At 43.6% G+C, this 25,824-nt stretch overlaps 2 protein-coding genes across 3 annotated transcripts; both read left to right on the top strand.

The window, feature by feature from the left end:
- Positions 1-4,753: 4,753 nt before the first annotated feature.
- LOC128422027 (perilipin-3-like) lies at positions 4,754-11,351 on the top strand. 2 transcript variants are annotated; one of them, XM_053405478.1, is made up of 8 exons: positions 4,754-4,987; positions 6,163-6,256; positions 6,442-6,637; positions 7,302-7,384; positions 7,685-7,949; positions 8,971-9,167; positions 10,462-10,590; positions 10,667-11,351. In XM_053405478.1, exons 2-8 carry the CDS (start codon positions 6,188-6,190, stop codon positions 11,012-11,014), a joined length of 1,287 nt encoding a protein of 428 aa, XP_053261453.1. In that variant the 5' UTR covers positions 4,754-4,987; positions 6,163-6,187; the 3' UTR covers positions 11,015-11,351. The 2 variants fall into 2 exon arrangements, with proteins under 2 accessions (XP_053261453.1, XP_053261452.1); XM_053405477.1 differs by lacking the exon at positions 4,754-4,987 and adding an exon at positions 5,000-5,857.
- Positions 11,352-14,910: 3,559 nt separating this feature from the next.
- On the top strand, positions 14,911-24,441 carry LOC128422029 (prostaglandin-E(2) 9-reductase-like). The gene is made up of 9 exons (XM_053405482.1): positions 14,911-15,050; positions 16,454-16,621; positions 18,540-18,656; positions 20,280-20,357; positions 20,481-20,603; positions 20,965-21,074; positions 21,887-22,052; positions 22,844-22,926; positions 24,291-24,441. Exons 1-9 carry the CDS (start codon positions 14,964-14,966, stop codon positions 24,328-24,330), a joined length of 972 nt encoding a protein of 323 aa, XP_053261457.1. The 5' UTR covers positions 14,911-14,963; the 3' UTR covers positions 24,331-24,441.
- Positions 24,442-25,824: the final 1,383 nt, after the last annotated feature.

Raw genomic sequence — 25,824 nt, 5'->3', positions numbered from 1 at the left:
CAAGCATGTGAAGTCTTATCCCCAACTGTGTATCACTTGGCCAATAGGCATACACACTTGGGTACTGGATGGAGGGGAAACCTACCTTTGTACATAGTAGGGCCAAATGGCCATGGGACAGTTTGTGACGGTTCCATGTGCAGCTCCAGTGAATACAAGATAAGCACTACAGTGCCCATTCATTCATAGTGAAATTAATTGGTGATAACCATCTTCCCCTTGCTGAATAACTTGAACCTGCCAAACCTACTCAGCTAAGAAAATGAGAACAAAGGAATACAGGCATTCAGGTTATTATTATTATTTTTAAATCCAGGTTTAGGTTCAGTCCAAGTATCCAAAGTTTTGTTGTTTTCTTTATCTACAAGGAGGCAAAAGACAACCATGGGCTTAATCTGAAGTGACTCTGTGCATGTGACTTGCATTAAAGTTGATCGCTTTTGGGGAATCTGTATTTGCATCTGAAAGTAGACGTTACTAGCTTAAAACGCAGCTAGGTCGTTCCTTTTCTCGGTTTGGATTGCAGCTGGTTTAGGGGGAAACTCATCAAAATGTAGCATTTCATAAGAAACAACAGGATAGGTACAGATGGTGTCTACCATCATGTGCACACTGCTCCCTAAATTATTAGTGAGAGTGCACTAGATGATGCAGAGTAAATGGGAGAACATACACAGTCCAGGGCCGTATAGCCACTTACCATGGATAACAAAAATGTATTGCCACCTGGCCTGAAACTGGCTCTAATTTCAAGGGCAGCCAATTAATAAATCACAAAACAGGATATTGATTTGTACAATGTATATGTACAGGAGCAAATTTAGAAATAGTTAGTAAAATTCAAATAGAAATACCTTCTCGCTGTGGAGAAGACTTGTGATCAGTCTGCTCTCTAGGGCCTAAGTGTTGATGGGCAACTCCAAGGCACTGCCTGATCTCCCATATCATAATTCTTTATATTTAAGGCACACAGCCCTTCAAAGAGGACTTCTGTCACCCTAGCGGCTTTCTTATTCACAGTTTGCAGCAATGTAAACAGCTGTGGGGCCCTATCTGAAACTTCCTTTCCTTCATGCATCTGGGGTTCATTTGTACATTTCATTTCATTTCATTTCATTGTTTTTCATTTTGAAAAGTGTTTATCTGTTTTTCTGTCTTTTTCTCGCAGTGGGAGAAAAAAATAAGTACCTCAGCTCCAGGTCTGTAAGGTCAGATCTCCACCCGCAGTCCTCTTGCTCTCCCAGGGACAAGATTACACCCTAGGTCAGCTTTCGCCAACCTCTTGCCCTCCAGATGTTTTGGAATACAGTGGTACCTCGGGCAACATATGCTTCAGGTTACAGATGCTTCAGGTTACAGACTCCACTAACCCAGAAATAGTACCTCGGGTTAAGAACTTTGCTTCAGGATGAGAACAGAAATTGCTCAGCAGCGGCGCCGCAGCAGCAGCAGCGGGAGGCCCCATTAACTAAAGTGGTGCTTCAGGTTAAGAACAGTTTCAGGTTAAGAACAGACCTCCAGAACGAATTAAGTTCTTAGCCCGAGGTACCACTGTACATCAGAAGTTCAAAAACCCTGGAAGGCACCAGGCTGGAGGGAATCATTTCACTGTAAGCTGCTGTAATGGCTGTGGCTGTATGAGCAATTCCAGGAATTTTTATTTAGTGCCATTTTCTTCAGATCCAAATGTTCCTTATGTCCATATTGCAGGTGTGTGCTGCGTCCTTCTGTCTCTTAATTGCCATGTCAATTTCTCCATGAGGGTGACCTGCCACACTTGTTCACGACTGCCTCAGATTGTGGTCCTAGACACTGGGGGTGTTTAAGAATGACCAGGTGTGGGGCGCGTGGGTGGGGGAGAGTCTCCACTTGTAACATCTGAAGGGTTGTTTGCATTAGCCAAATGGATATACCCCTTAATAAGAAATAAAGTCTTTACACGAAATGGTGTAAAATAATTTAAAAGGCAACGGAAATAGAAGATGTGTTACGAAAAAGGAGCAATGCAGCAGCGAGCTCCAGATGGCTGGAAAGCCAAACAGGATGTTGATGCATGGGACTGTACCGTGGGAACAAAGGAACAGTCTATTCACTGTACTGAGCACCGGATGTTAGCTCAGAGTGTCATCTGACCTGTACTGTAAGTACTGTAAGTACAGGGGAGGAGTTCTCTCTCTCTGCTGTTGGCGTTAAGAGAGTGCAGACATGTTTCTCTGTACTGCTGGAAAGACAGAAATAAAGGCATGTAAATACATTTCTGTCTGTCTCTCTCCCCTCCCTGGGGATGGCAGGGGAGGAGTGGTGTGTTCTTCTCACGTTAAGAGGAGGATCGCCGATTGAGATCTCGCCTGATCTTGCCGGGAGTCGCAGACGGGGAGGTCAACAAGGAACTCAAGCCGGGTGCCTGGAGAGTGGCCAATTCCTCTGACTAAGCTTGATTCCTACAAGATGTAGTGAAATGATCAAAATATAGATGCAGTTTTGAAAAGAAATGTATGCAATAAAATTACATGTCGGGGCAAGCTTGGGTAAACAAAAACAAATGTTTTACCAGGCATCGAAAACAGTATAACCAAAGTGCCTGCCTTAAACTGTACACTTTACATAGATTGTGCACATTCTGAAAAACTGTGCATGTGTACAGATCAATAAACACCGGTTGTTCATGTGATGTGAACACCCATGATTGATTGGCTGAGGTACATAATAAGAATATTTATGTAATTGCTTGTATACTAATTATTAGTTACAGTTACCATCCCTCCTTTCCTCAAAGAAGCTCAAAATGGTGTACATGGTTCTCCCGCTTTTCTTCCTCACAACATCCCTGTGAGGTAGATTTTTCTAGTCCTAACTCTGCGAGAGGAGGGGAGAATTAAGGGCAGATCCTGTGGCTGGTTCTTTAGCCCTTGCTTGCTTCAATTCATACCCTCCCCTCTTTTAAAGTTGCTTACATGGCTACAACGGGGCAGCAAAACTGAGGTTGAGCTGTGTATGTTGTTGTTTTTTAAAAAAAGAGGAATCCCAAACCACGAATGCTCTGAGCCTCAGACTAAACACAGCCTGCTAGAGACAGGTATCAAAAATGGAGAGAGAAAGAGCCTTTCACTTCTCACCTATTTTAAAAGTATTCTGCTTGACTTGATGTCTCTGCTTCTGCAAGAAGTTAGGCCAGCCTTGTGTACAGCCAAAAGCAGTACAGTAAGCAGCTCTTTATTCAACAGCTGTCCTTGTTTGCCCTCAGCTTTCTGGAAGCTTACCCTTCGCAATTGAAATTTTCCACTCTGCAGCGAGATGGTGTGCTGTCCACTTCTGGGGAGGAATTATTCAGTGTGCAAAGATGATGTATGGAAGGGTTGAGCAATCCATAACAATTATTATTATTTCTTCTTGCTGGGATCCCCATCAAATAAGGGTGGAAGCTATGCTAATTGGGGGAGTTCAGAATGCTAACAGCAGAGGGTTCTGCAAAGAGTTAAAATGTGAATATATTGTTAACCTCTATCTCTGCACTATGTGAGATCCCAGGGTTTGTATTTCCTGTGGGACAATAAGACACAGTGGGATCTATGGTGCCTTTAGGATATATGGTTTATTTACGCATATATACAACCTGAAGCCTAGATGGAGAGGAATCCAGAGCATCGCCTCCCAAGTGATGCTCTGCCGTGTTGGACATCATGGATAATTTCAGCCACAAAAGTTGGTGAGTGGGAAACATCCACAAGCAGTGGTTTTGAACAAGCACTGGTCACGTTGTGACTGCTTGGTAGCAGCTTGGTAGCTCTCGTCACACGGAGAATTGGTCATGTGTGGTCTCTGAGCATGTGAAAAGATGAGCATTCCTGTGGCCCTAGTCCCATCTGTTTCTCAGCAGTATGGAAGCTGGCTCATCATGTGGCTGAAAGTACCATATGAGACATGGTTCACTGTCGACCGTGTGGCATTGGAAGCCACAGAGTTGTAAGTCAACTATAGACAGAAAATATGAAAAGAAAAGAAAATACAAAACATATTGCATACGAACATGTTAAATAGAAAAACAAAATGTAGTGTGGCAATATGAAAATCTTCCATCCAGACAAGATGTGCAAGTACTCTCACACTGTGATCCGAAACATGTTTACTCAGAAGTAAGCCCTACTGAAGTCAGTGAAGTTTATTTCACAGTAACAGTGCTTTGATTTTCTTCTGGCAGGGTGCTTATTTCTTTAACTAAAGCATGGCAGGCGGGAATTCATCAGGTAAAGCTAACATTGCATTTCATGCTCAAAGTTTCATTCACTGAAATGCTGATTGTCCTGAAGCTGTCAAAAGCAGAGGAGTCCTGTCCAAAATATATTTAAAAAGGCAATCCTAGTTATTAAAGCTTTATTCCCATTTTATATAATTTCTGTTTTGAAAAGGCATATGGCTCCCTTTCCATCTAAGAAGCTGTTGTGATCATAAACTGGGCCAAATATAAACGGTGACTTTCAGTGATTCCTCAGGATAGGTTAGGAAAGCAATAACACAAACTAGGAACAGCAGGAACTAGCACCTTAATAACCCACTATGGAGAATTAAATCTACCTGTGAAAAGTGCGCGCTCTCTCTCTCTCTCTCTCTCTCTCTCTCCCTCTCTTCTTTCTTTGTTTTGTTTAGAGTAGTTAGCTTGTTTTTATTATACTGTATTATGAAATGTCTTAATAAAATCTTACTTTAAAAAGAAAGCGAGTGAGAGAATTAAATGTGAGTAAGAGCTTTGCTACTAATAGAGCAGTAGCAAACAGAGCACAGGTGAGAAGCAATGTCATTCTCACCCTCTATCAGGGTTCCTTATTTGACATATTCCACCTGTCTTCTATTCCTAACTGATTGGGGAAATAATGCTACTATTTTCATTGGTTCTCTTGACCTTACCCTGACTCCAGGACATCATCACAGTTATTTAAAAGGGGAACTGTATGGGTGACTAGTGTATTCTTTTGGTGGTTTTCCCCTACAGGTAAGAGGGTTAGTAAAAAGGGTTTGGGATTGTGATAGGTGTGCATGGTGCATTGTTTTGAAAGTGTGTTCCATTTGTTTTCTGTCTGTGAAGGTGTTTGTTGCCAGGCTCTGTGTGGCTGTTGATCTTTTTGGCTTATTTCTGGGGGAAAGAAAGGAAATATAAGTGAGCTGAGAGCAGCAGCTTTCGCTCTGCAGATACAAAGCAAGAGAGCCAAGCCTTCTTTCCTAATGCTGTAGAGTGGCTGTCTTTTGCAATGAGAACTTAAAAAGAAATGTAGGAAATTATAAATGTCTTAATAAGTGGTTATGTTGCAACACTTCCTTGTGCTAATGTGGTCCTTTATTCAAAAATAGATCTTGCTGAGTTAACTGGAGCTTGGGGATAATATCTTAGTATGGTCACTTAGCACTACAGTCTGCTTGGCATGCCCAAGATCCCAGGTTTGAACCCCAGAAGTTCCAGGCAGGAAGAGCAGTGTACCACAGGGCTTCCTAATGCAGCACCTGTGTGAATCAGTGTGCCTGTTCCTGCAAGGCACAAATGAAAGATGTCAGTAAGAATCTCCTCAAAAGATATTCAGTATAAAGCTGTTTGTTACTTCTGCATAGTTCCTCTTTGCATTGGGTCAGTCTCTTTGACATCAAATACGTCCTCATAAACATGCCCACTTTTTATTTGGTGCTAGAATTGGCCGATACAGATCATTTCGTGATCCTGTCTCTTCTGCTGTTTTAGATGCAGCAGCCATTTTGTGTCATGCCATACCTTTGCAGCAGCCATTTTGTTCTATGCCCTATAGTAGCCATTTTGTGACTGGGGATCATGACACGTTCTCAAAGTTCCAGATGTGCCCAATGGCCCAAAAAGGTTGGTGACCCCAGGTGCAGACACTATTAAGTGAGATGGACCAGCGTTCCAAGTTGCACAGACCTATTCCCATTTGGGGAATAGTCCTCTCCGCTTAAGAGAGAACTGGGGTGTCATCTTTTTCAGCATTGTAGCGATGGGTTTCGTGAGCTGCTAGCTACAAACATTTCTGTTTTAGGAGTTTCACTTAAGTTCTTAAAGAGAACAAGAGCCAAAACTCAAATGAGAGTGACTTGTCTTGTTCAGTACTTGTTAGGCCAATGCAACTCTTCTGTGGCAAATTAACTGTTGACCTCCTTTTCCAGCTCTTGCTAGTTGCAGTGCCAAGTTATGTCTTCCAACAGTCAAGGAAATATGTCTTCCCATGACAAGGTGCAAGAGGCATCTGCACAGGAGGAGGTGAGTTCGGAAAAATGGGCTGTGAACAAGTCTATGCAATGAACAGCCTCCAAAATGCATTATTGCATGTTTTGTACAAAGTGTTTTAAACGACAAGTGTAGGTTAGTCCTAGCTCAAATTGGTTTTGCAGGGCTACACAGGTTGTACATACCATACTCTGACTAAATATTTCCTCCCTGTGTAGAATGTCTTGAGAAGAGTAGTCAGCATGCCATTGGTTAGCTCTGCCTATGACATGGCTGCGAACGCCTACAACTCTACCAAGGGCAGCCACCCCTATGTGAAGTCCGTCTGTGATGCTGCCGAGAAGGGCATGAAGACCCTGAAAGAAGTGGCGGTCAGCACTGCTCAGCCTATCCTGACTAAACTTGAACCCCAGAGTAAGTCAAGGGCAGACTTCTAAGCAAGCTTGTCCAATAGTAGGCAAAATACTAGGGACAAAAATACCTATTGATGCAATGTCCATGGAGTAACTTCCTGCTTAATAAGTGGAGGTGGTTTGCATGTTCAGATTATATCGTGAGATATAGTGCATGCATGGGTGTCCACAGGAATTTTTCCATGGGAGAAAAGGAAATGCGTTAAAATAAAATAAAATTGAGAACTGGTCTACCATTTCTAGCAACTGAGTAGTGGTGAAATTCAGGTAGCCTGTGTCCTTGATACATGCTTCTGTGCTACTGGACTGGTAACTCTGTCACTGTGGGGCATGTATGAATGTGTAACATCATGGAGAGCTCTTAGCTGTGCTTGAAAACTGGTGACATTGCCCTGGTTTCTGCACCCGCCTTCTCTACTTATCCCAGCTGCATTCATGGCAGCTTCCCATCCCTGGGGTGAGGCTTTCAAATTGCCCTTACAAATCTAGAAAGGTACTAAAATAATAAGGCCAGCCTCTTAAAGCTGCAACCCTCTAAAAACTGCAAAAGGTGTGTTTGTAGATGGGAAAGCTAAAGCTTGTGAAAATGAAGACTTGGAAATACATTGGGTTTCTGATATTGGCGTAGTAGAAAGCAATAAGATAACAATTTTCTGTCTTCGTAGTTGCAGCAGCAAATGAGTATGCTTCCCGGGGCTTGGATGCCCTGGAGGAGAAGCTGCCAATTCTTCAGATGTCAGCTGATAAGGTAAGCTGTGGTGCAGCTAGCTTGGGACCTTAGGAGCCAAAGTCCAGGGAGGCAGAGATAATGTCAGGCCTGTTTGCCATGGCCCTTATTAGCACCTGGGCATCCTCTCTTCTTATTTCAAGAACATTTTCTAGTCGAGTAACATGTCAGCCCAATTATGCACATGATTACATGTGCTTGCTCTTATTATTTTCACTTTCAATAAATATTATCCTTCCGTACAAGATAATGGCATGGTTCTGTTACACTGCCGGCGAGTATCTGTATGGAAACGGCGTGTGGTTTCTTGCTGCCTCGCAGGTTGCTTCCGACACCAAGGAGATGGTGTCGTCCAAAGTGGCAAGCGCTAAGGACGCCATTGCCGGCAAGCTCTCTGGAGTTGTAGGCATGACGAAAGAAGCTGTGCAGGATGGCATGGAAGCAACCAAGTCTGCTATTGGCCAGAGTCTGACCACCGTTATGGAATCCAGAATGGGCCAGATAGCTGTCAGTGGTGCTGAGGCAATGCTTGGCAGATCTGAAGACCTGATAGATGAATATCTCCCCATAACAGATGAAGAACTGGGTATGTAACTTAAAAATCAATTACCTTTCCTAAAAAAGTTTAAAGTCAAGGAGAAGCAGAGTTCAATGCCAGTTATGTCAATATATTGCCAGAGGTTTTAAAAAGCCATTCCAAACAGAAATGTTTTCATTACCTGCCTAAAATGCTAAAGAAGGGACTAGTCTTGCCTCCTTTGGGGGGGGGGTGTTACCACAGATAAGGCCCTGTTTCATGTTCCCATCATCCAAACTACTTTAGTTGGTAGGGCATCTAACAAGGCCTCTGAAGATCTCAACCTGCAGGCAGGTATATACAGAAGGAAACAGTCTTTCAGATATCTGTTCAATGGGTCAGTGTGTCTGGCTGTTCGCCATAAGGTTGATGGTTTGAGCCCACCCAGGGACACCCGTAGACAGGATTGTTACACTGCAGGGGGTTGGACTACATGACCCTTGGGGGGGGGATCCCCTCCAACTCTACAATTTTTTGATTCTATAAACTGGTAGGAAATCTGTTTCAGTGTGTAATTGTAATGGGCTGGAATCCCCTTGACTCTTTCAAGCAGCAGGGCATTGGTGCAATGGCTGGGAAGGAGAGCAGCAGGGTTGCTTTTCAATCTCTCCTGATCTGACTTCCGTTTGGACAGGAAACCTCAAATGTAAAAGCCCGCAAGACATTGTGCAGTTATCTGGGGATTACTGTGTTGTTCATATCTTCATCATTGGGACCCACATTGTACTCCCCTCCTCCAAATCTACAGCTGCATGCCTTGCACTGAACAATAGAAACTGTGCTATGAAAGATGTAGCTTTCCACTAGGCACCGAAATACGGTATTGTATGCGGGAGCGATTGGAAAACACACTTTGTGCACCAGCCCTTGCCTTCAAATGTGAATTTAGCAATCAATTCCTAGATTCCCTGCCACGGTACCCCTTCAAATGGGCAGTGAAACTTTCCTTCCCTACACATGATTCTCCTAAAGGAGCATGAGACATCAAGGCTGCCCCCTGCTGAATCCATTGTGGTCTTCTCTTCCTTAGCTGAGATTACAGCAGCTGCAAAGGATGGCAATGTGGTTCCGGTGCAGCAGTGTGAGCAGCAGGAATATCTGGTGCGCTTGGGCTCCCTTTCAAGCAGACTCCGCCAAAGGGCCTACTTGCACGCTGTGGCGAAGATCAGGCGAGCCAGGCAAAGGATCCATGAGTCTCTCTCCCAGCTCCAGCAGATAATTCACATGGTATGAGCTTGGTCTCCCCTTTTAAGACTGTCCTGTGCCACTGCAAATCGCCCTTTTAATTATAGAAAATCACCTGAGCAATCAAATATTTTAAAGCTGCAATTTCAGAGTCCATGTTTTCTTTAAATGGAATGGAATTTGACCATGATCTGACTCCCAAGGGGAACCTTGCTTAGTTTATGGTATTTGGGTGGGGGGACATTTGGCCCTCTAGACGTTGCTGAACCACAACTCCTGTCATGGCTATTGGCCATGACTTGGTGGGGCTGATGGGAATTGTAGCTCAGCAAGCATCTGGGAAGCTAGAGGTTTTCCGCACCTGCACTATATGAACTTTGGTGCTTATATGCAAGGGATGCATAGTCCAGGTTATGTGATACTGGACCCTTTGGGAGTTTCCCAAATGCAAATTTGTGGCAAGCACTTATATGGGGCTTAAGGTGTGGGTGTGGGAAACCTGTAGCCCCTCCAGTGGTTTCTTAGACTAGACCTCCCATCATTCCTGACTAGGCTAAGTTCATAATTCATGGGTTCCCCATCCCTGAGCTGAGGAATGCTCTATTAGCTTTGTGTACATACACACACACACACACACACACCTCTTTAGAAATCTCAAAGGGCCCTTGAAGGAATGAAGCTTACACTGATGTTTCCATCTGATTCCTTTTGATATTCTTCTGACTTGGATAACTTATCCAGAAAAGATGGGTGACAAATTGCAAGGCAGAACAAGGATGGGGAACCTCTGGTCCTCCAGAGGTTCAGCTCTCTTCAGCCCCAGCCAGCATGGCCAACAGTCAAGGGCAAGTTGAGATGTGTTCCAGCAACACCAGGAGAGCCACAGTCTCCCCATCCATCATAGAGGGAGTTCCATAGATGGTATTGCTTCAACTTTGTTCCAACACACTTGGGTAAACGTATCCTGGGGAAAGTAGACTTGTTACATAATCTAGCATATTGTCACCAGCATAGTAGGAACCAATATCTCCAAATTTCAGCCACTTGCCATTTGTTTCTATTAGCAAAAAGGGAGCCGAAAAAACCACAAATCACACAAGCTCTATTTTTCCTATTTTGGCTTCAACAACAAAAAAACCCTATAGTAACATAATTGGCTTTTAAAAAGTGCTATGTAGCTTTTTGAATCAGAGGCCCAAGGAAGCCATTCCTGACACCACACACAGAGATTTGTCCGGGGGGGGGGGCACACTTTACCCAGCTTATTTGAATTTGGCCATGTTGACTACTTAGTTCCTGTTGAAAGTTAAACTAGTGTGTGTTGTTCCCCCTCCAGATTGAATACATGAAACAAGGTGTGGGACAGACCTTTCATGAGGGTGAAAAGAAGCTTAGCCAGATGTTGATCGAATGGAACAAGGCAAACCCAGAAGCAAAGGATAACAAAGATATGGTGCAGATAGAGGTATGTCTTTGCAATGGTTTTGCCTGCCCCTGTTAGGAAATACGGCTTGTCAGTAATGGCTTGCTTGTCTCAACAGGTAGAAAGCCAAACCCTGACAATGTTTCAGTCTCTGATCCATCGTCTGCAGACCGTTAGCCAAACCCTGGTGTCCAGCATCCAAGGATTCCCTTCTAGCCTGGAGGATAAGGTGCAGAAAGTTGGCCAAAGCACTGGAGAACTTCATGCTGCCGCTTCCACGGTCAGATCCTTCCAGGACCTCCCCAGCACCCTCCTGGCCCAGAGCCGCCAGACAGTGCAGAAAGCGCAAGAATACGTGGATGAGCTGCTGGAATATGTCACTCACAACACCCCTCTCTCCTGGCTGGTGGGGCCTTTCGTGCTCTCTGGCAAGCTGCCTGCTGAAGTTTCAGAGCCAGCAGATTGAGGCAAGACCTCTTGCAACAAGCCTGCTATGCACTCTTTTTGCTCTAGATGTCAGCACTGTATTTCGATAACTTCGTGGCAGGTGAGCCCTGTACAGTGTAGAAGATGAGCGTCTTTGTGCTGGCTGAACTCTCAGAATTGTAAATATCCCAAACAGTCACTTTATTTATTTAATATTTCAAAATGTTGTAGAGCAAAGCTGCTAATATTGAAGTGGTGGTAATTAAATAATGGTCAAAACTGGTATAGTTGGGAACCCTGCTGTCGCTGCCCCATAGGAACAATGCATGACTTGTAGTTGTCAAATCCTGTGAACTGTCTTGCTTTTGGGGGAAAGTGTTTAAAAGAAGGCCAAATAAACACTGCTGCATTCCAACACCGGTCTCCTGTGTCTCTCTGGCTGCTGGGGACAAAACGAAGCCCAAATTTGTTTGCCAGGTGCTGCTGTAAGGTGCTCAGCAAACTGGGACATAATAAAACAAATGAAAGGGGTCTCTTCTAAAAGATTAGCAGCATGGCCTTTTGTAGAATATTGGTAGCCAGCTTGTGACCTACAAGCCACAGACAGCCTCCCATACTCCCCCCCCCCAGGGTGCCCTATTGCAGGTGGAGAGCAAAAATTGACGGACAGGTAGGCATTCCTGAACATGTGTAGGCCAGTCATGGCATGAGGCAGAGTCACACTTTGGAACATTACTTAAACCGCCGCTGCTTTGTTTGCACTTGTTCAGGAGTGCCTAGGGCTGCATTTAATGGTGGGAGGTGCAAGCCCATTGTACAGGATAGCCAAAGTGTAGTGGAGGCTTGCCAACAGCACTTTGTACGCTTGGCAACTGCTGGGGCCTTGGCATCTTGGCAAGCTGACAGCTGCCCTGGCAGCCATTTAAAATTTCCCACAATATCCCAGAGCTCCTGCTACAGCATTCTAGGCAACTGTCAAACACTATGAGCCATTTTTTTTCGTAGTAAGCAACAAATATAATACATAAATGGGCAACATAATACAATGTTAAATGGCAGCCTCCACTGTGTGTGTGTGTGTGTGTGTGTGTGTGTGTGTGTGTGTGTGTGTGTGTGCCTATGAGAGACATATGGTTTCATACCCCAAAACACAGATGTGGATCCAAATGTAGACATCAAAGATGGCTTCTCCCATATCACCCCTCACCTCCCATGTGCCCAGGAAATTTGTGATACTGGGCAGTGCCAGCCCATTCTCAACTTGAGGAAAATGCTCATCGCCAGCCTGTTGGAAGCAAAAGACCACACCAACAGTCTCCAAAACATTTGGTTTAGTTAGCATTCAAGATCTCTCCCATTTTATCCAGACACTTTAAAGCAGGGGTAGGAATCCTGTGGCCCTCCAGATGTTGGATTCCTTCTCTGCTCTGTCAGCAGAAGCCAGAGCAAGGACTCCCAATAGCACAATGGGGCTTTCCCCACCCCCTCCACATGCCCTCTGCACCCCCCCCCCAAAAAAAAAAACCAAAAAGCACTCTGGAGGGTCAGGAAAATCCCCAGAATAGAGTGATAGGGGAGGAGAGAGATTGAAATGCTCTCTTTAGCGCTATGTTGAATTCCACCCTAAGTCCACAAACAATTCATAATTAACTTTTTAAAAATCCATTGTTTGGATGTTTCCTTTACATTGAAATGAATGTAAGTTGCATGACTTGCATAAATACTTACGCAAGTTATATAACTTGCACAACTTATTTACGTAAGTTATATAATTTGCATAGATTACATTCAGTAGCAGACAGGAAGACTAACACAGTAGTTGCTGGAAACGACATTGTAGCATAATGGAAACAGCACTGGTTATGATGAATGCAGATCAGAAAGGGAAATGCTGCCTTCTTGCATCCCTCTTTGTCACCAGCTGTGCTCCTGGATCTGATCTGGGAGTGACTCCAGGGAAGGGAAGGCAGTCAGAACTAGCACTGGCATCGACAGTGACTTTACAAACTGTGACTTTAAACATCTGTGTTTGAGCTTGCTTTTCCTTCCTCCCTCCTATTCCTTTTCTCTTGTGTATGTATCATGTCTTTTTAGAATGTGAACCTGAGAACTGGTTTTTGTAAGCTATGCTGAGAATCTTTTTGGCTAAATGGCAGGGGAATAAATGCTGTAAATACAGTGGTACCTCGGGTTACATACACTTCAGGTTACATACGCTTCAGGTTACAGACTCCGTTAACCCAGAAATAGTACCTCGGGTTAAAATCTTTGCTTCAGGTTGAGAACAGAAATCATACTCCGGCAGCATGGCTGCAGCGGGAGGCCCCATTAGCTAAAGTGGTGCTTCAGGTTAAGAACAGACCTCCGGAACAAATTAAGTACTTAACCCGAGGTACCACTGTAAATACACAGACACCCTTCTGGAGCCCGTTCTCGTCTCTGAAGCACTCGGAGGTGTGCAGAACTGCCGAGCTGTGAGTATGTGGACATCTGCATCCACGTTTTTGGCAGATGGGTGGGTCCAAGTGGAAAGCTTGGCCCAGCAGGGTGAGAAGTTGTTCTTAAGCAAGAGCTGTGTGCCATTGTGGGAACTTTGCCGTGACACCACTCTCACCTAGATACACACACTGCTCTATGCCTCGCCCTCACTGTGACACCCAGCTGCTGTATGGAGCCATAAGCAGGAGTGACCTTTTCAACCCTCTCGCACTGGAACATGCAGGGGCAATTCTAATTGGTCTCAGGGATCATTAGAGCAGCCTGTGCATTTTTCAGTGGGAGTTGAACTGGAGTTTAACTTCTCAGCAGCCAGGCTTGGCCCTCACACAGCTGTTATGATTCAGCAGGACTCTTCAAGTGAATTTTATGCCACACTTTTATTTTTAACCCTTATTTATCTTTTGCCCTAAGAACAGGACTTTTTTTTCAGCTCCAGCACCTCTCAGGTGGGCACCATTGTCACTATAAGAGAACAAGGGAGGTGGTTACAGTGAGTTCTGGCACCTCTTTTCCTAGAAAAATAGTGCTGTCTAAGAACTGTTAATTTGATGCAAGCTGGCAGGCCTACAGTTATGACTTCCCCACGAAGAATTATGGGAAGTGTGGTTCAGTGTGCTGAGAGACGTTAGGAGACCCTTATTCCCCTCACAGTTACAGTTCCAAGTGGTTTAACCATCAATTCGTCTTCCCAAGGAACTCTGGGAATTGTAGCTCTCTGAGGGGAATAGGAGTCTCCTAACAACCCCAGCATCCTTAACAAGCTGAAGTTCCCAGGATTCTCTGGGGTGAGGCATGACTGTTAAAGTGGCATAAATGTAAGACATGAGTGTGGCACTGCTGCATTAAGCAAGTATTCCTGACATTTTACAGCCTGTTTTTGCATCACTTTCCATACTGCAGCATTTGGGTTAATAGGTTTGTTGCACAAGACCTCTGAATCAGAGCTGAACATAGCAACTATCTGGGAACACCCCTACTTCAGGGCTCAGGGTGAAAAACTTCAGCATAAATATCTGGTCATTTGTCTGCTGAGATGGGTTTTTGGGTGTTGACTATGAACCCTGATTTGATGTATTATTTACTCAGTTTGGGATGGTGGTGTTGCAAAATATGGGATTTGTCCTGCAAAACCCTGTCAACAACTGCACCAGTTTGGAGGGGGGTTCCAAGTTTTGGGGTTCGTAATCAAGTAAGCTGCATTTTTCCATTGTCTTCTAACTGGTCGCCCAGCGAACTGGTGGAGACTGAATGAAAACAGCATGTAACCTCTGAGTTGATAGTGTGACAATGCCAAGTATTTGACACCTCAGGGATCTATTATTATGTTCAGGTTCTGAGGGTTGTTTTTCATCTACCTTACATCAGCATCACTTCTCCTTGCCCCTGAGGAAGTAACTCTATAAGAGAAAAAGAGAGTTGTAGCCAACTCCACTTCTCCAAAACTCTGGCAGAGTACATTTGCTTGCACATCAGACCAAAGCTGTAAAAAGATGACTCTGGACAAAAATTCCTACCTTAAGATGAGCGATGGAAACAAAATCCCTTTGATTGGGCTTGGTACCTATTGCCCTGATGAAGTAAGTCAACTTTCTTAAGGTTTTCTTTTTCTATCGCCTTTATGTGTATATAGGAAATTTGCTTTCTCTCAAACGGAAAGCCAACTGCAGTCTAAATAGGCCACCCTTTGTGATGGTTTTGCAAGGCCTCTCCCAAGGGTCAAACTACATGTCATTCCATGAAGATGTTTGAGTTTTACAACACAAATAGCTGCTGTTGGAGAGAGCCTGATTAGTATCAGAGCCATGGTGGGCTGGGCGGAAAATGAGAGTTTAGCCCTTATCCCTACTCCACGGACCCTGGCAGCTTACCCATCCCAAGTTGCTATTTGCATCTCTCCTGATGCAAATAGCAATTTCACTGTGTGTGGAGAGGAATGATTTTTGTCACGTCTGTGGCTGACAAGGGTGTATGTGTGTGTGAATTTCTCCTGCCTGTCCACTATTGTCCCAGTCTGCAGGTATTTGTATGAATGAATTTATTATTTCGGTCACAGACCAATTCCAGCTCATGTACAAAATCAGGGAAGTCATGAAACACAATAGGGATACATTTAAATTTGCAGTTCGGTATAACAGGGACCGTACAGATATAGCAGCAATTAAAATATATAAATTAGATCTTACTAAAATATAACCTGAAGTTGACAGGTATTTGTATTTGAAAAACCAGTTGCATTAAATGCAGTGATATATTTATTTCACATTGGTTTGCCATATATTTTGCAGAACAGACACTGCTACTGGTGCCTCATTCTACATTTGTAAGAAACCAATATTTTAGTCTGGCAGCACCCTCATTTTGGAACTCCCTTCCTATTGACACTGATATTAACCATTCTGTGGCCAGAATGCTTTTCAATTATGTGAAAATATTGTTTATATGGCTGCAACAAATCCTGGTCTAGCAGAGAAAAGAGATATTGTTTGAATTCCAAAACCAATATTTTTTAACGCTGCACAGCAATAGTGATTTACATTTATATCCTGAACCTCTCTTCCATCATGGAACTCAAGGTGGCATAAATATATTTGCCAAGTGCTCTGCCATGCAGACACCAAAAAGATTCTGACTTGTTGAAGCTAAGCAAGATGGTAGCTTGCTGCATCACCACCCTTAGACAACATGCGCTGGGAGAGAACCCAATTTTCTCAAATGCTTTGTATGTAGATTATTGTCCACAGTGCCTTAAAATGACCATGATTGGCATCCAATGCACTCATTCTATTAATGCAAGGATTTGTGCTTGTGTGGTAGAACTTTTCCCATGTTAGGGTACAGCCCCATATTAGGGTACAACCCCATGGTGTTCCATGTGCAGTTGTTTTTCAATGCAAAAGTGGCACATGAGGAAACACAATCAAGTAACCCTCCTGCCAAAGCCAGTGAAACTTGCTGACACTATTGTTGTTTTAACCACCAGGTTCAAAAAAGCAAGTGTGAGGAGGCTATAAAGGTAGCCATTGAGCTTGGCTTCCGCCTTATCGATGGAGCCTTCATCTATGGGAATGAAGAGGAAATTGGACGAGGGATGAATGCAAAGATTGCAGATGGAACTGTGAAAAGGGATGAATTGTTTTACACTGGAAAGGTCAGTAAATATTAATTCCTGTAGTAGTTGGTTGATTGGTGGACAGGCTTTGCTTCTACCATCCTTTCCTAACAGCTGAGGCCATGGAAGTTCATTTATTCAACTCAGTGGTTTCCAAATTTTACTTCTTTCCTTTCCAAATCGACTTGACTCCTGAGGAATCCCTGTGTATTGTAGACATCCTCACCATGGCCAGGCAGGAAAGAGGACAAATGTCCTGCACCTTTGGCAGTTGTGCAACAGAGGAATTTCAGAATGTGTTGCTTGTCATACATGCAACAACTGCTGAAATCCCTTCTCTATACAACTAACGAAGCTGCAAGAGCCTGCTTCGTTTTGTTTTTACTTGGCTGCCCAACATTACTCTGAGAACATAACTCAGCTCACTTCCAGACAACCTGTTTACTGAGCATTCATTTGGATTTGTTTGCAGGGAGGTTATGCAAGATCAAGGGCAAGCAATTGATATCCCACACTTTCTAGTGCACTTTCCTTGCTGCAAAAAGTTCAGTTTGTTTTTCTTAGAAGCAGATTTGCACCAGAGCAGCAGATCTACTTGAATTGTGCAAGCTGAATTTTGCAGTTTGCCATTGAATCCCAATTGCAAAACTCTGAAGATGCCCTTAGAGATATACCCAACATTACACTGTGTCCACCCGTTGAAATGGAATCTTCTTGATGGGCAAGTGGCCTGTTAAGGAAGGTTGTCCATCACTGGTTATCTTCTTGCTAAACTCCTAGGGCTCCTCCTGACCTATTTTATGAATATTCATCCTGTTTTGCTGTACAAAAAACTTAGGTTAGACTATTATCTGGTCTTTACTGAGCGTTCATTCTGATGTCTTTCTGGTGAGGCTATAAGGCAGGCATAGGCAAACTCAGCCCTCCAGATGTTTTGGGACTACAACTCCCATCATCCCTGACCACTGGTCCTGTTAGCTAGGGATCATGGGAGTTGTAGTCCTAAAACATCTGGAGGGCTGAGTTTGCCTGTGCCTGTTAAAAGGGAATGAGCACTTATCCTGATTTGCTCATGTGGTATTTACAAGTCTTTCTGTCAAGTATTTGTTCATCCGTGCATTTTCTCATTGCTTTCCTAACTACAAAAAGCTTTTTGAATGAAAGAAAAAAGTACAGTGGTACCTTGGTTCTCAAACGGCTTAGTTTTCGAACAAATCAGTTCCCGAAAGCCGCAAACCCAGAAGTAAGTGTTCCACTTTGCGAACGTTTTTCAGAAGCCAAACATCCGATGTGGCTTCTGCTTGAGTGCAGGAAGCTCCTGCAGCCAATCAGAAGCTGCACCTCGGTTTTTGAACGGTTTCAGGAGTCAAACGGACTCCCAGAACAGATTAAGTTCGAGAACCAAGGTACCACTGTAGATTCGTTGCACCAGTGTGACAGAGTGCTTTAATCTGCTTTAATTAAAGTTCTGGCATGTGCTTGATTCCCACCCACAATACACTGGCAGTCTGGAAGTGCACCTGTTAAGTTTCCAGTGAAGCCAAGGTGTCTCAGAACCCAGTTTGAAAGCCATTGTTCTAAGAATGCTCTCTTTATATGAAAGTTAGACTATGGAAACTGCAACTGACTGGCCTCTTACCTATATGAAAAAAACCTAGTGCGTTCTCTTAATAATTTAGTCACATATAATTTTACAACTGGAAAACGAAACGCCCAGAATCCTTTCCTTTGAGGCAATAAATGAACACATTATGTATGATCATTTAGTTTTAACTCTACCTGGGAAGATACAACCTTTGTGAAAAAGAAGCTATGATAACAGGCATACGGATTGGCAGAAATGTATCTGACACAATGACCATTGAAATTAATTGGAGTGTGTCTATATGCTTCAGTAAGAACCATTCATTCTGAAGGTGAACTGTATCCATGTTCTGCTGTTTGAAACCCTTTACAGCTTTGGGGCACCTTTCATCGCCCAGAACTTGTCCGGACAAGTGTGGAAGAATCTCTAAAGAAACTTAAACTTGATTATATGGATCTCTTTCTTATTCACATGCCATTTCCTCTCAAGGTAATCCGCCCCCCCTCACTAGTTGATGAACCAAAAACAAACTTTCCTTCCTTGCTTACTTGTAAAATCCTTATCTTAAAAAGAAGAAGTATATATTAAGATGGATTTACTGTTAAGCGGACACATTAATTCTTTTGATCAGAAACATATTCAAATGCTGGGTGCAAAGTTTTGAATCGTATGTAACTATCCTTCACACTTTATGTTAAGTTGTGGGTGAACATATCAGACGACACAGCGGTTCTTCAAACAGCTCTTGTTTATTCACAGGCCAGAACAGAACTGAACTGAAGGGTTCAGTCAGCCTGCTTATATAGAGCTCCAGTACAACGTAACTGTAACAATTTTCTAAAACTATCCAATCACTGAACGTCACTTTCGATCCCTTATTTGCATAACTATCTACAGTATCCCCCTGCTGGCCCAGGGTGAGAACTTCAGTACATAACACTTTAGATGTTCTCAAAACCAAGGAAAAATAAGTAGGATATTTACCTACCCATGACTGCTGTCTTTAAAAGGAACGGTTTTAGTGTAGAGATGACGTTGGCTCCTATGACAACTGGTTTATCAAATGGCTAATGTTGTCTCCTCTGATGGGCAGCAGTTCTCCAAAATCTCAGAGGTTTTTTATTTTTTTAAAAAAAAACTCTCTTTAAGTCCTGTTACCAAAACCATTTTAGCTGGATATACGGAAATTGAACTTGAGGGATGATGGGAACTCCCACTGGTACCAGTGGGAGCAAGACCACTCTGAGTAATAGCAACCTAGAGAAGGATTTTCATTGAGACTGCTGTGCAGGCAGGAAAAGGTTACCCCTCACAATACTCTAGTTAGAGCTAGTAACTGTAAAAGTAACGACAATTGCAATAGAGTTAATTTGGTTCTCCATCTAACTCTGATCAATTAAGTCATAAGTGTGCAATAAAGTGTAACCGTAATAACAGAGGAGTGTCTTTAAATATGTGATAAGTTGCATTCCATGACCAGTTAGAAATTGCAGCCAGGAAAAGCCACATTTGGACCACAAGGGGGGGAGGACATATAAAATAATCTACATCTGGAAACGTATCTTAACCTTGTTTGCAAATGTACAGTAATAATCATAATCCACTAAATGTAAAAAAAAAAGCCAATGCTTTCATTTTGTTTAATCTGCTTTTACAATTGTTTCTTGATGACTGGTTGTTTCCAGACTGACATCACAAACCAGCAGATGTCTACTCATAAATAAGTATCACTCTCAGGTAACTGTGTATGTGATAGCATGCTTAGTCATGCTTAGAGTCAACCTTTATAGGGGAAAGATGGGAAGTAAAATACAGTGGTAACTCGGGTTACATACACTTCAGGTTACAGACTCTGCTAACCCAGAAATAGTACCTCGGGTTAAGAACTTTGCTTCAGGACGAGAACAGAAATCGTGCTCCAGCAGCACGGCGGCAGCAGGAGGCCCCATTAGCTAAAGTGGTGCTTCAGGTTAAGAACATTTTCAGGTTAAGAACAGACCTCCGGAACGAATTAAGTACTTAACCCAAGGTGCCACTGTACTTTAAATAGGTTTTTGGTGCTGTTGTTTCTACGTTGAGTAAATTTTTATTTTTATTTTTATTATTTTAAAGCCAGGAGCTGATCCGCTACCAAAAGATGAAAGTGGAAAGCTGGTCTTCGATGACGTTGACTTGTGTCAAACCTGGGAGGTGTGTATCATCACAGTTGTGTAGCAACAGCAGGACAGTCCCCCAAATCAAAGCTGTATACTTATTTCAGCAGCGTAATTTATACAGCCTGCTTTGTTTATATACTTTCACCATTTTCTGCAGGCCATGGAATTATGTAAAGATGCGGGTTTGGTGAAGTCTATTGGCGTCTCCAACTTCAACCAGAGGCTTCTGGAAAAGATCCTGAACAAACCTGGCCTCAAGTACAAGCCTGTTCTCAACCAGGTATAATTCTTCAAAAATAAATAAATCACTGAACACGGGGAGTGAGATTGCATCAGTGGAAAGTGTGGGTGTGGGTTCTGAATTCACAATAACCGAGGGCCCTGATCGTGCAGGAATCCTGGCCACAGTTGCATCCACATGGAGCTCTGTTCAAAAATCCTGCTAAATGTACAAAGTGCAGGGAACTTGAGAATGGATCCAGCAGGCAAAATCCCACTTCCCCGTTCCAGATGTTCAGGTCCATTCATAATGCTCTGTCTTCAAGAACCAATTTATTTTTGTTGTTTTGTAACAAGACTGTAAAGACTGCTCCTCTAGACTGTGCTTCTTACTCTTGGCTTGTGCACAAATTCTCTACCAGGTCGAATGCCACCCTTATCTCAAGCAAGCCAAGCTGCTGTCTTTCTGCAAATCAAAGGATATTGTCCTGGAAGCTTTCTCTGCTTTAGGATCACAGAGAGACGAGGCTTGGTAGGAGAAAACATTGAACTTTGATAATTTATTCCAGTATTTCAATGATTAGCCAATAATTAACCAACAACTGTAGGGAACCTTTGGCCCTGAAGATATGGTTGAGTTACAACTCCCGTCAGCTGCAGCAAGCATGCCCAACCGCCAAGGATTATGCCAAAGGTCAGCTCAGCCAAAGGTTCCCCATGCTTGTTCTAAAGCAGCAATCAAAGATCAGATAGGAAGGAGTGCTTAACAGGGGTAGATGAATCTGACAGTTTGGGTTTCTCCTTTTTCTTAAGTTCTGGTTTCCGCATCATTCCGCATCAGATTTAAAGTTTGCAAACTTTTTTTTTTTTTTTAGAAAAAGTTCTCATGAAAAATTGACAGCATTTTGGTGTGCATTTCTGCTAATGCACACATTTCTGTTTGCAATTTTGTCTACCAGACCCAACCATTTTAAGCAGTGTGGACTAAATCCCTCTGGGATTCGCTTCTAAACTCCTTGCAGCTGCACCAAAGGAGGAAAGGAGCATATGAGTTCAGAGGGAGGCTAGGCTCAGTCCCATCTCAACAAACCATGGTTTATCAGTATATGAATATGGCCAGTAAGACTGACCTGTCAATATGCATAGGATTGTGCTTTTGTTCCGCTGTCCCTGCCCTCTGCACAGAACACCTGTTTGCAGGGTTCATTGGTTGGGTTCCTCCATACCAGATGATCTGGTCTAAAACAGCTTTATATTTACAGTGTCTAGATATGCTCAAATGTTGACTTGAATATGTCACAATATTGCTATTTAATGACACCTGAGGTTGCTTTCCTCTTGCAGGATGGACACAAGCACGCCAGTCCTGCGTGAGGAACCAGTACTGGTTGACCTTGCTAAGAAGCACAACCAAAGCCCAGCGCTCATTGCTTTGCGCTACCAATTGCAGCGTGGCATTGTGGTTCTGGCCAAGAGTTTCACCCAAAAACACATTAAAGAAAACCTGCAGGTAAGCCAGCAGTTTGCAGACGCAGTGAACCAAAGCCTAATGTGTACTGGTTTAGGTGAGGCATTGGGAGCTGAGTGTTCGTTCATACCTGCACTTTAAGTAGAATAACCTACCACATACTGAACACAAACCAGTAACAGACTGTCGGAGTTAAGTGGTGGGGTAAGCAATAGTGGAGATGGGGTCCATCTTACTCACAGGAGCTCAACTGCGTAAGCAGAGTTGAATGGGAACCATTGATGTCTAAAAGACGATGAAAATGCGGGTGAGATCAGTGAGAGATTCTGCAGGATAGGGGAGCCAATGTCTCCTCTTTCTGCCCACTTTGCCTCAGCGCTTGAGATTCAGAAAATCTAGAGCCTCTTTCCATATGAACCTACCCAGACCCCGAGATCATCTTCTGAGGCCCTTCTTCGTGTGCCTCTTCCTTGAGAGGTCTGGAGGGTGGCAACATGAGAACGGGGCCTTCTCTGCAGTGACTCCCCGTCTATGGAATGCTCTCCCCAGGGAAGTTCGCCTGGTGCCTTCATTATACACCTTTAGGTACCAGGCAAAAACATTCCTTTTTAACTAGGCCTTTGGTTGATCTTATTGACATCCAACACCCTTTTAGAATGTGGCTTTTGGGGGGGGGAGGCGTTATTGGGTTATTGTTTTTGGTTTGATTTTATACGTTGTGGTCTTGTTTGTGAACCGATCTGAGACCTCCGGGTACAGGGCGGTGTATAAATTGAAATAATAATAATAACAGAGCCCTTGCTGATTATATGCAACCCTTTCTCCTCTGCTAGGTGTTTGATTTCCAGCTGCCTGAAGAGGACATGAAAACCCTCAATGGCCTCAAACGAAATGTTCGCTACATGAAACTGACAGGGTGAGTTGAAGGCGGCAAGGCAAGGGAATCTGTTGTTAGAGTTCAGCCCGATCCATAATGTCACACGGTGATACAGGTGGGCATTTGAGAAGCCCACGTGTGGAGGCAGCTGTTGGTGGGAATTAGGTATTTGTGGTTGCAGCCAGAGCACTTGCACACTCTCCTTGTTGCCCTGGGGAGAGTGTGGTAGCACCCCTGACGATTTGGTGGGGGTGAAGGGTCATGGAGAAGTGGGGTGGGGACACACACACAAGCTGCACACGAGGGGCAGGACGTCAGACTGGTGCTCAAAACAAGCAATTGATTACACCCAACACATTTCAAGAACGACTGCCCTCCAAACCAAAAGGTCTTCATGTGCCTTACTCTGGTATGCCAGTTAAAACAGCTCAGTAATGGCACACCGTTATTTCCCCTTTTTGCTACTAAAGACTCAGGGCCTAAGTACAGTGGTACCTCGGGTTACAGATGCTTCAGGTTACAGATGCTTCAGGTTACAGACTCCGCTAACCCAGAAATAGTACCTCGGGTTAAGAACTTTGCTTCAGGATGAGAACAGAAATTGCGTGGCGGCAGCAGGAGGCCCCATTAGCTAAAGTGGTACCTCAGGTTAAGAACAGTTTCAGGTTAAGAACGGACCTCCAGAACAAATTAAGTTCTTAACCTGAGGTACAACTGTATGTGTTCCCTATTGAGACAGTCAAGTAGAACCAGGGCCGGCCCTACTGTTAGGCAAGGTGTGCTTCAGCTGGTGCATCAACCACTTTTCTCTTCACTTTCCACAGGGAAAAGAGAGTAAATTCCACATTCAAATGCCCAGTGTGGAAGCACCCTCCAGGCCAGCCCCCTCCCCAGCTGATTCTTCTGAGCACCCTGCCCGTCCGCTTCTGTTGGAGGGCAGAGCTGTGTGCATCACATGGCTGTCCTGCGCCCACATAACTAGCCTGCTGCCCTCAGTTGTGAAGGACACTCGGGTTTGGTGAAGGGCACTATGTTGCTGCCAATCTAGGTGTAAGTTTGATTGTCATTCCAGCTGGCTTCTGTATATGAAACGTGCACCATCTTGCAATTTGCCTCAGGCAAGCAAATTGTGGTGGGCTGGCCCAAGGATGACAATCCTGAGATAGATAGCAAACCCACCAGCAAACATTGTGTCTGTATATACACCGTTCATTTAAAGCACAGGACTTTCCCCCAAAGAACTTTCCTGGGAACTTTGTTAAGGGAATTGTAGTTCTCCGAGGGTAAACTCCAGTGGCTAGGCTTCATGTGCTTTAAATGTGTTGGATATTCCTTCTGAAACCTGAATCTCACCCATTCTTTCTCCTTGTAATTTAGAAGCTCCATTGATTATTATTTTTCAGATTTGCTTCCCATCCTAACTATACATTCGGAGAAGAATAAAACCCTTTGACTGATTCCATCCTCGATGCTGTACTCTACCTTCAACAGATGAATCTACCATACACATTTTTCTTTGCAATTTTGCCTAAAATAAAGCATTTTTGCATGGTGTTTTCACTAATATATGCTCATTACTGCATACAGTCATACCTCGTTTTGCGGCCAGGATCCATTCCGGAGCCCCGACACTAGCTGAAAAGGACGCAGGGCAAAGTGCCGCGTCTGCACATGCTCGCGGAGTGGTTTGAGCTTCTGCGCATCTGTGAAGCACGATTTAGCGCTTCTGCGCATGTGCGAGAGTCAAACCCGGAAGTAACCCGTTCTGGTACTTCCGGGTTTGCCACGGACATTCACCGGAATGGACGCTAGACTAGGCAGATGTTCGTGGAGGTATTACTGTACTTTACCCCAGTATATGCACTTTTGCAATTATTCTGTAGCTGAACAACTGCATCACACAATACAGAGAACTGCCACTTTCTTTTGGATAACTACATTTCAATTTGCATATTGGTTCAAGAAGTGTGAGCTGTGTAGTTTCTCATTCAGATGTGAACAAAACTGAAATCCTCCTCAATCCCTAGTTCTCCCTAATGTGTCAAATAGCAGTTTCAAGGGGGGTGATTTGTATATTGAAAATAGCACAAGCCGGAGAGAAGGATTAACCTTCATAAAAAGAAGCATAGCCTGAGATTTATTGTCAAGATGAAATAACTTCGGTAAATAAGAAGAGCCTGCTGAATTCAGCCAGTAGCCGATCTAGTCCAGCATCCTGTTCCCACATTGGCCAACCAGATGCCTGTGGGAAGCAGGACATAACAGGAAACTTCTAAATTACAAAGTCACAGCTTCCACTTCTGAGGAAGGGATGGGCAGGAATGACTACTGCTGGCTGTGAGGATTTAAGGGCACAGGGTTTTGATTGTCTTCCAGCTAGACCCGAAATAACTTCTATGTCCCAGGGTTCACAGTCTCAGACCTCCAATTATATTATGAAGCTGCATGTTGGACCTGGATCAAAGAGTGGATAATCTAGTTTTGAAATTGTTTTATGGTTTATGTTTTATGGGTCTCTGGATAGCAATAAAGTATGGATGGACACACACACACACACACACACACACATATTTCTTTTTCTTTTTTTCTCCTTCTCTTTCATGATTCACCTTTCTTTTGTCTTCTTCTATATTATAATTTTACTTTTCCTTATTAATTTTTGATTCTTTTTTAATTACTTAATCTGTTTGACGACTGTAAGTTTTGTTCTAATTGTTTGTGTAGGCAACATAATTCAATTAAAAAAAACTTCTATGTTTTTCTTGTCACTCTATTCCACAGCAGATGATGTTATACACATGCATTTTTTCTTCTGGAATCTGTAAAAATATTCAAAATGTCCTTGCTGAAATCATTTGTTGCTACTTGCTGTCTCCCACTCAGCCCCTTCTTTGCGTAACCTGAACCCTCCAGTAAAGGCTGAGGCTGTGGACACGC

The sequence above is a fragment of the Podarcis raffonei genome, chromosome 10, assembly GCF_027172205.1.
Source record: "Podarcis raffonei isolate rPodRaf1 chromosome 10, rPodRaf1.pri, whole genome shotgun sequence".
NCBI classification, from domain to species: Eukaryota; Metazoa; Chordata; class Lepidosauria; order Squamata; family Lacertidae; genus Podarcis; species Podarcis raffonei.
The sequence above is the reverse complement of the archived record's forward strand: the minus strand, read 5'-3'. Positions and strand labels throughout refer to the sequence as shown.

Bases quoted from the DNA above. Each gene is read 5' to 3' on its own strand.
- LOC128422027 (XM_053405478.1), top strand. From the start codon at position 6,188: ATGTCTTCCAACAGTCAAGGAAATATGTCTTCCCATGACAAGGTGCAA. The intron at 6,638-7,301 runs GTAAGTCAAGGG...CTGTCTTCGTAG, and splicing joins GACTAAACTTGAACCCCAGA to TTGCAGCAGCAAATGAGTAT. The intron at 9,168-10,461 runs GTATGAGCTTGG...TTCCCCCTCCAG, and splicing joins TCCAGCAGATAATTCACATG to ATTGAATACATGAAACAAGG.
- LOC128422029 (XM_053405482.1), top strand. From the start codon at position 14,964: ATGACTCTGGACAAAAATTCCTACCTTAAGATGAGCGATGGAAACAAA. The intron at 15,051-16,453 runs GTAAGTCAACTT...TTTAACCACCAG, and splicing joins GTACCTATTGCCCTGATGAA to GTTCAAAAAAGCAAGTGTGA. The intron at 20,358-20,480 runs GTGTGTATCATC...CATTTTCTGCAG, and splicing joins ACTTGTGTCAAACCTGGGAG to GCCATGGAATTATGTAAAGA.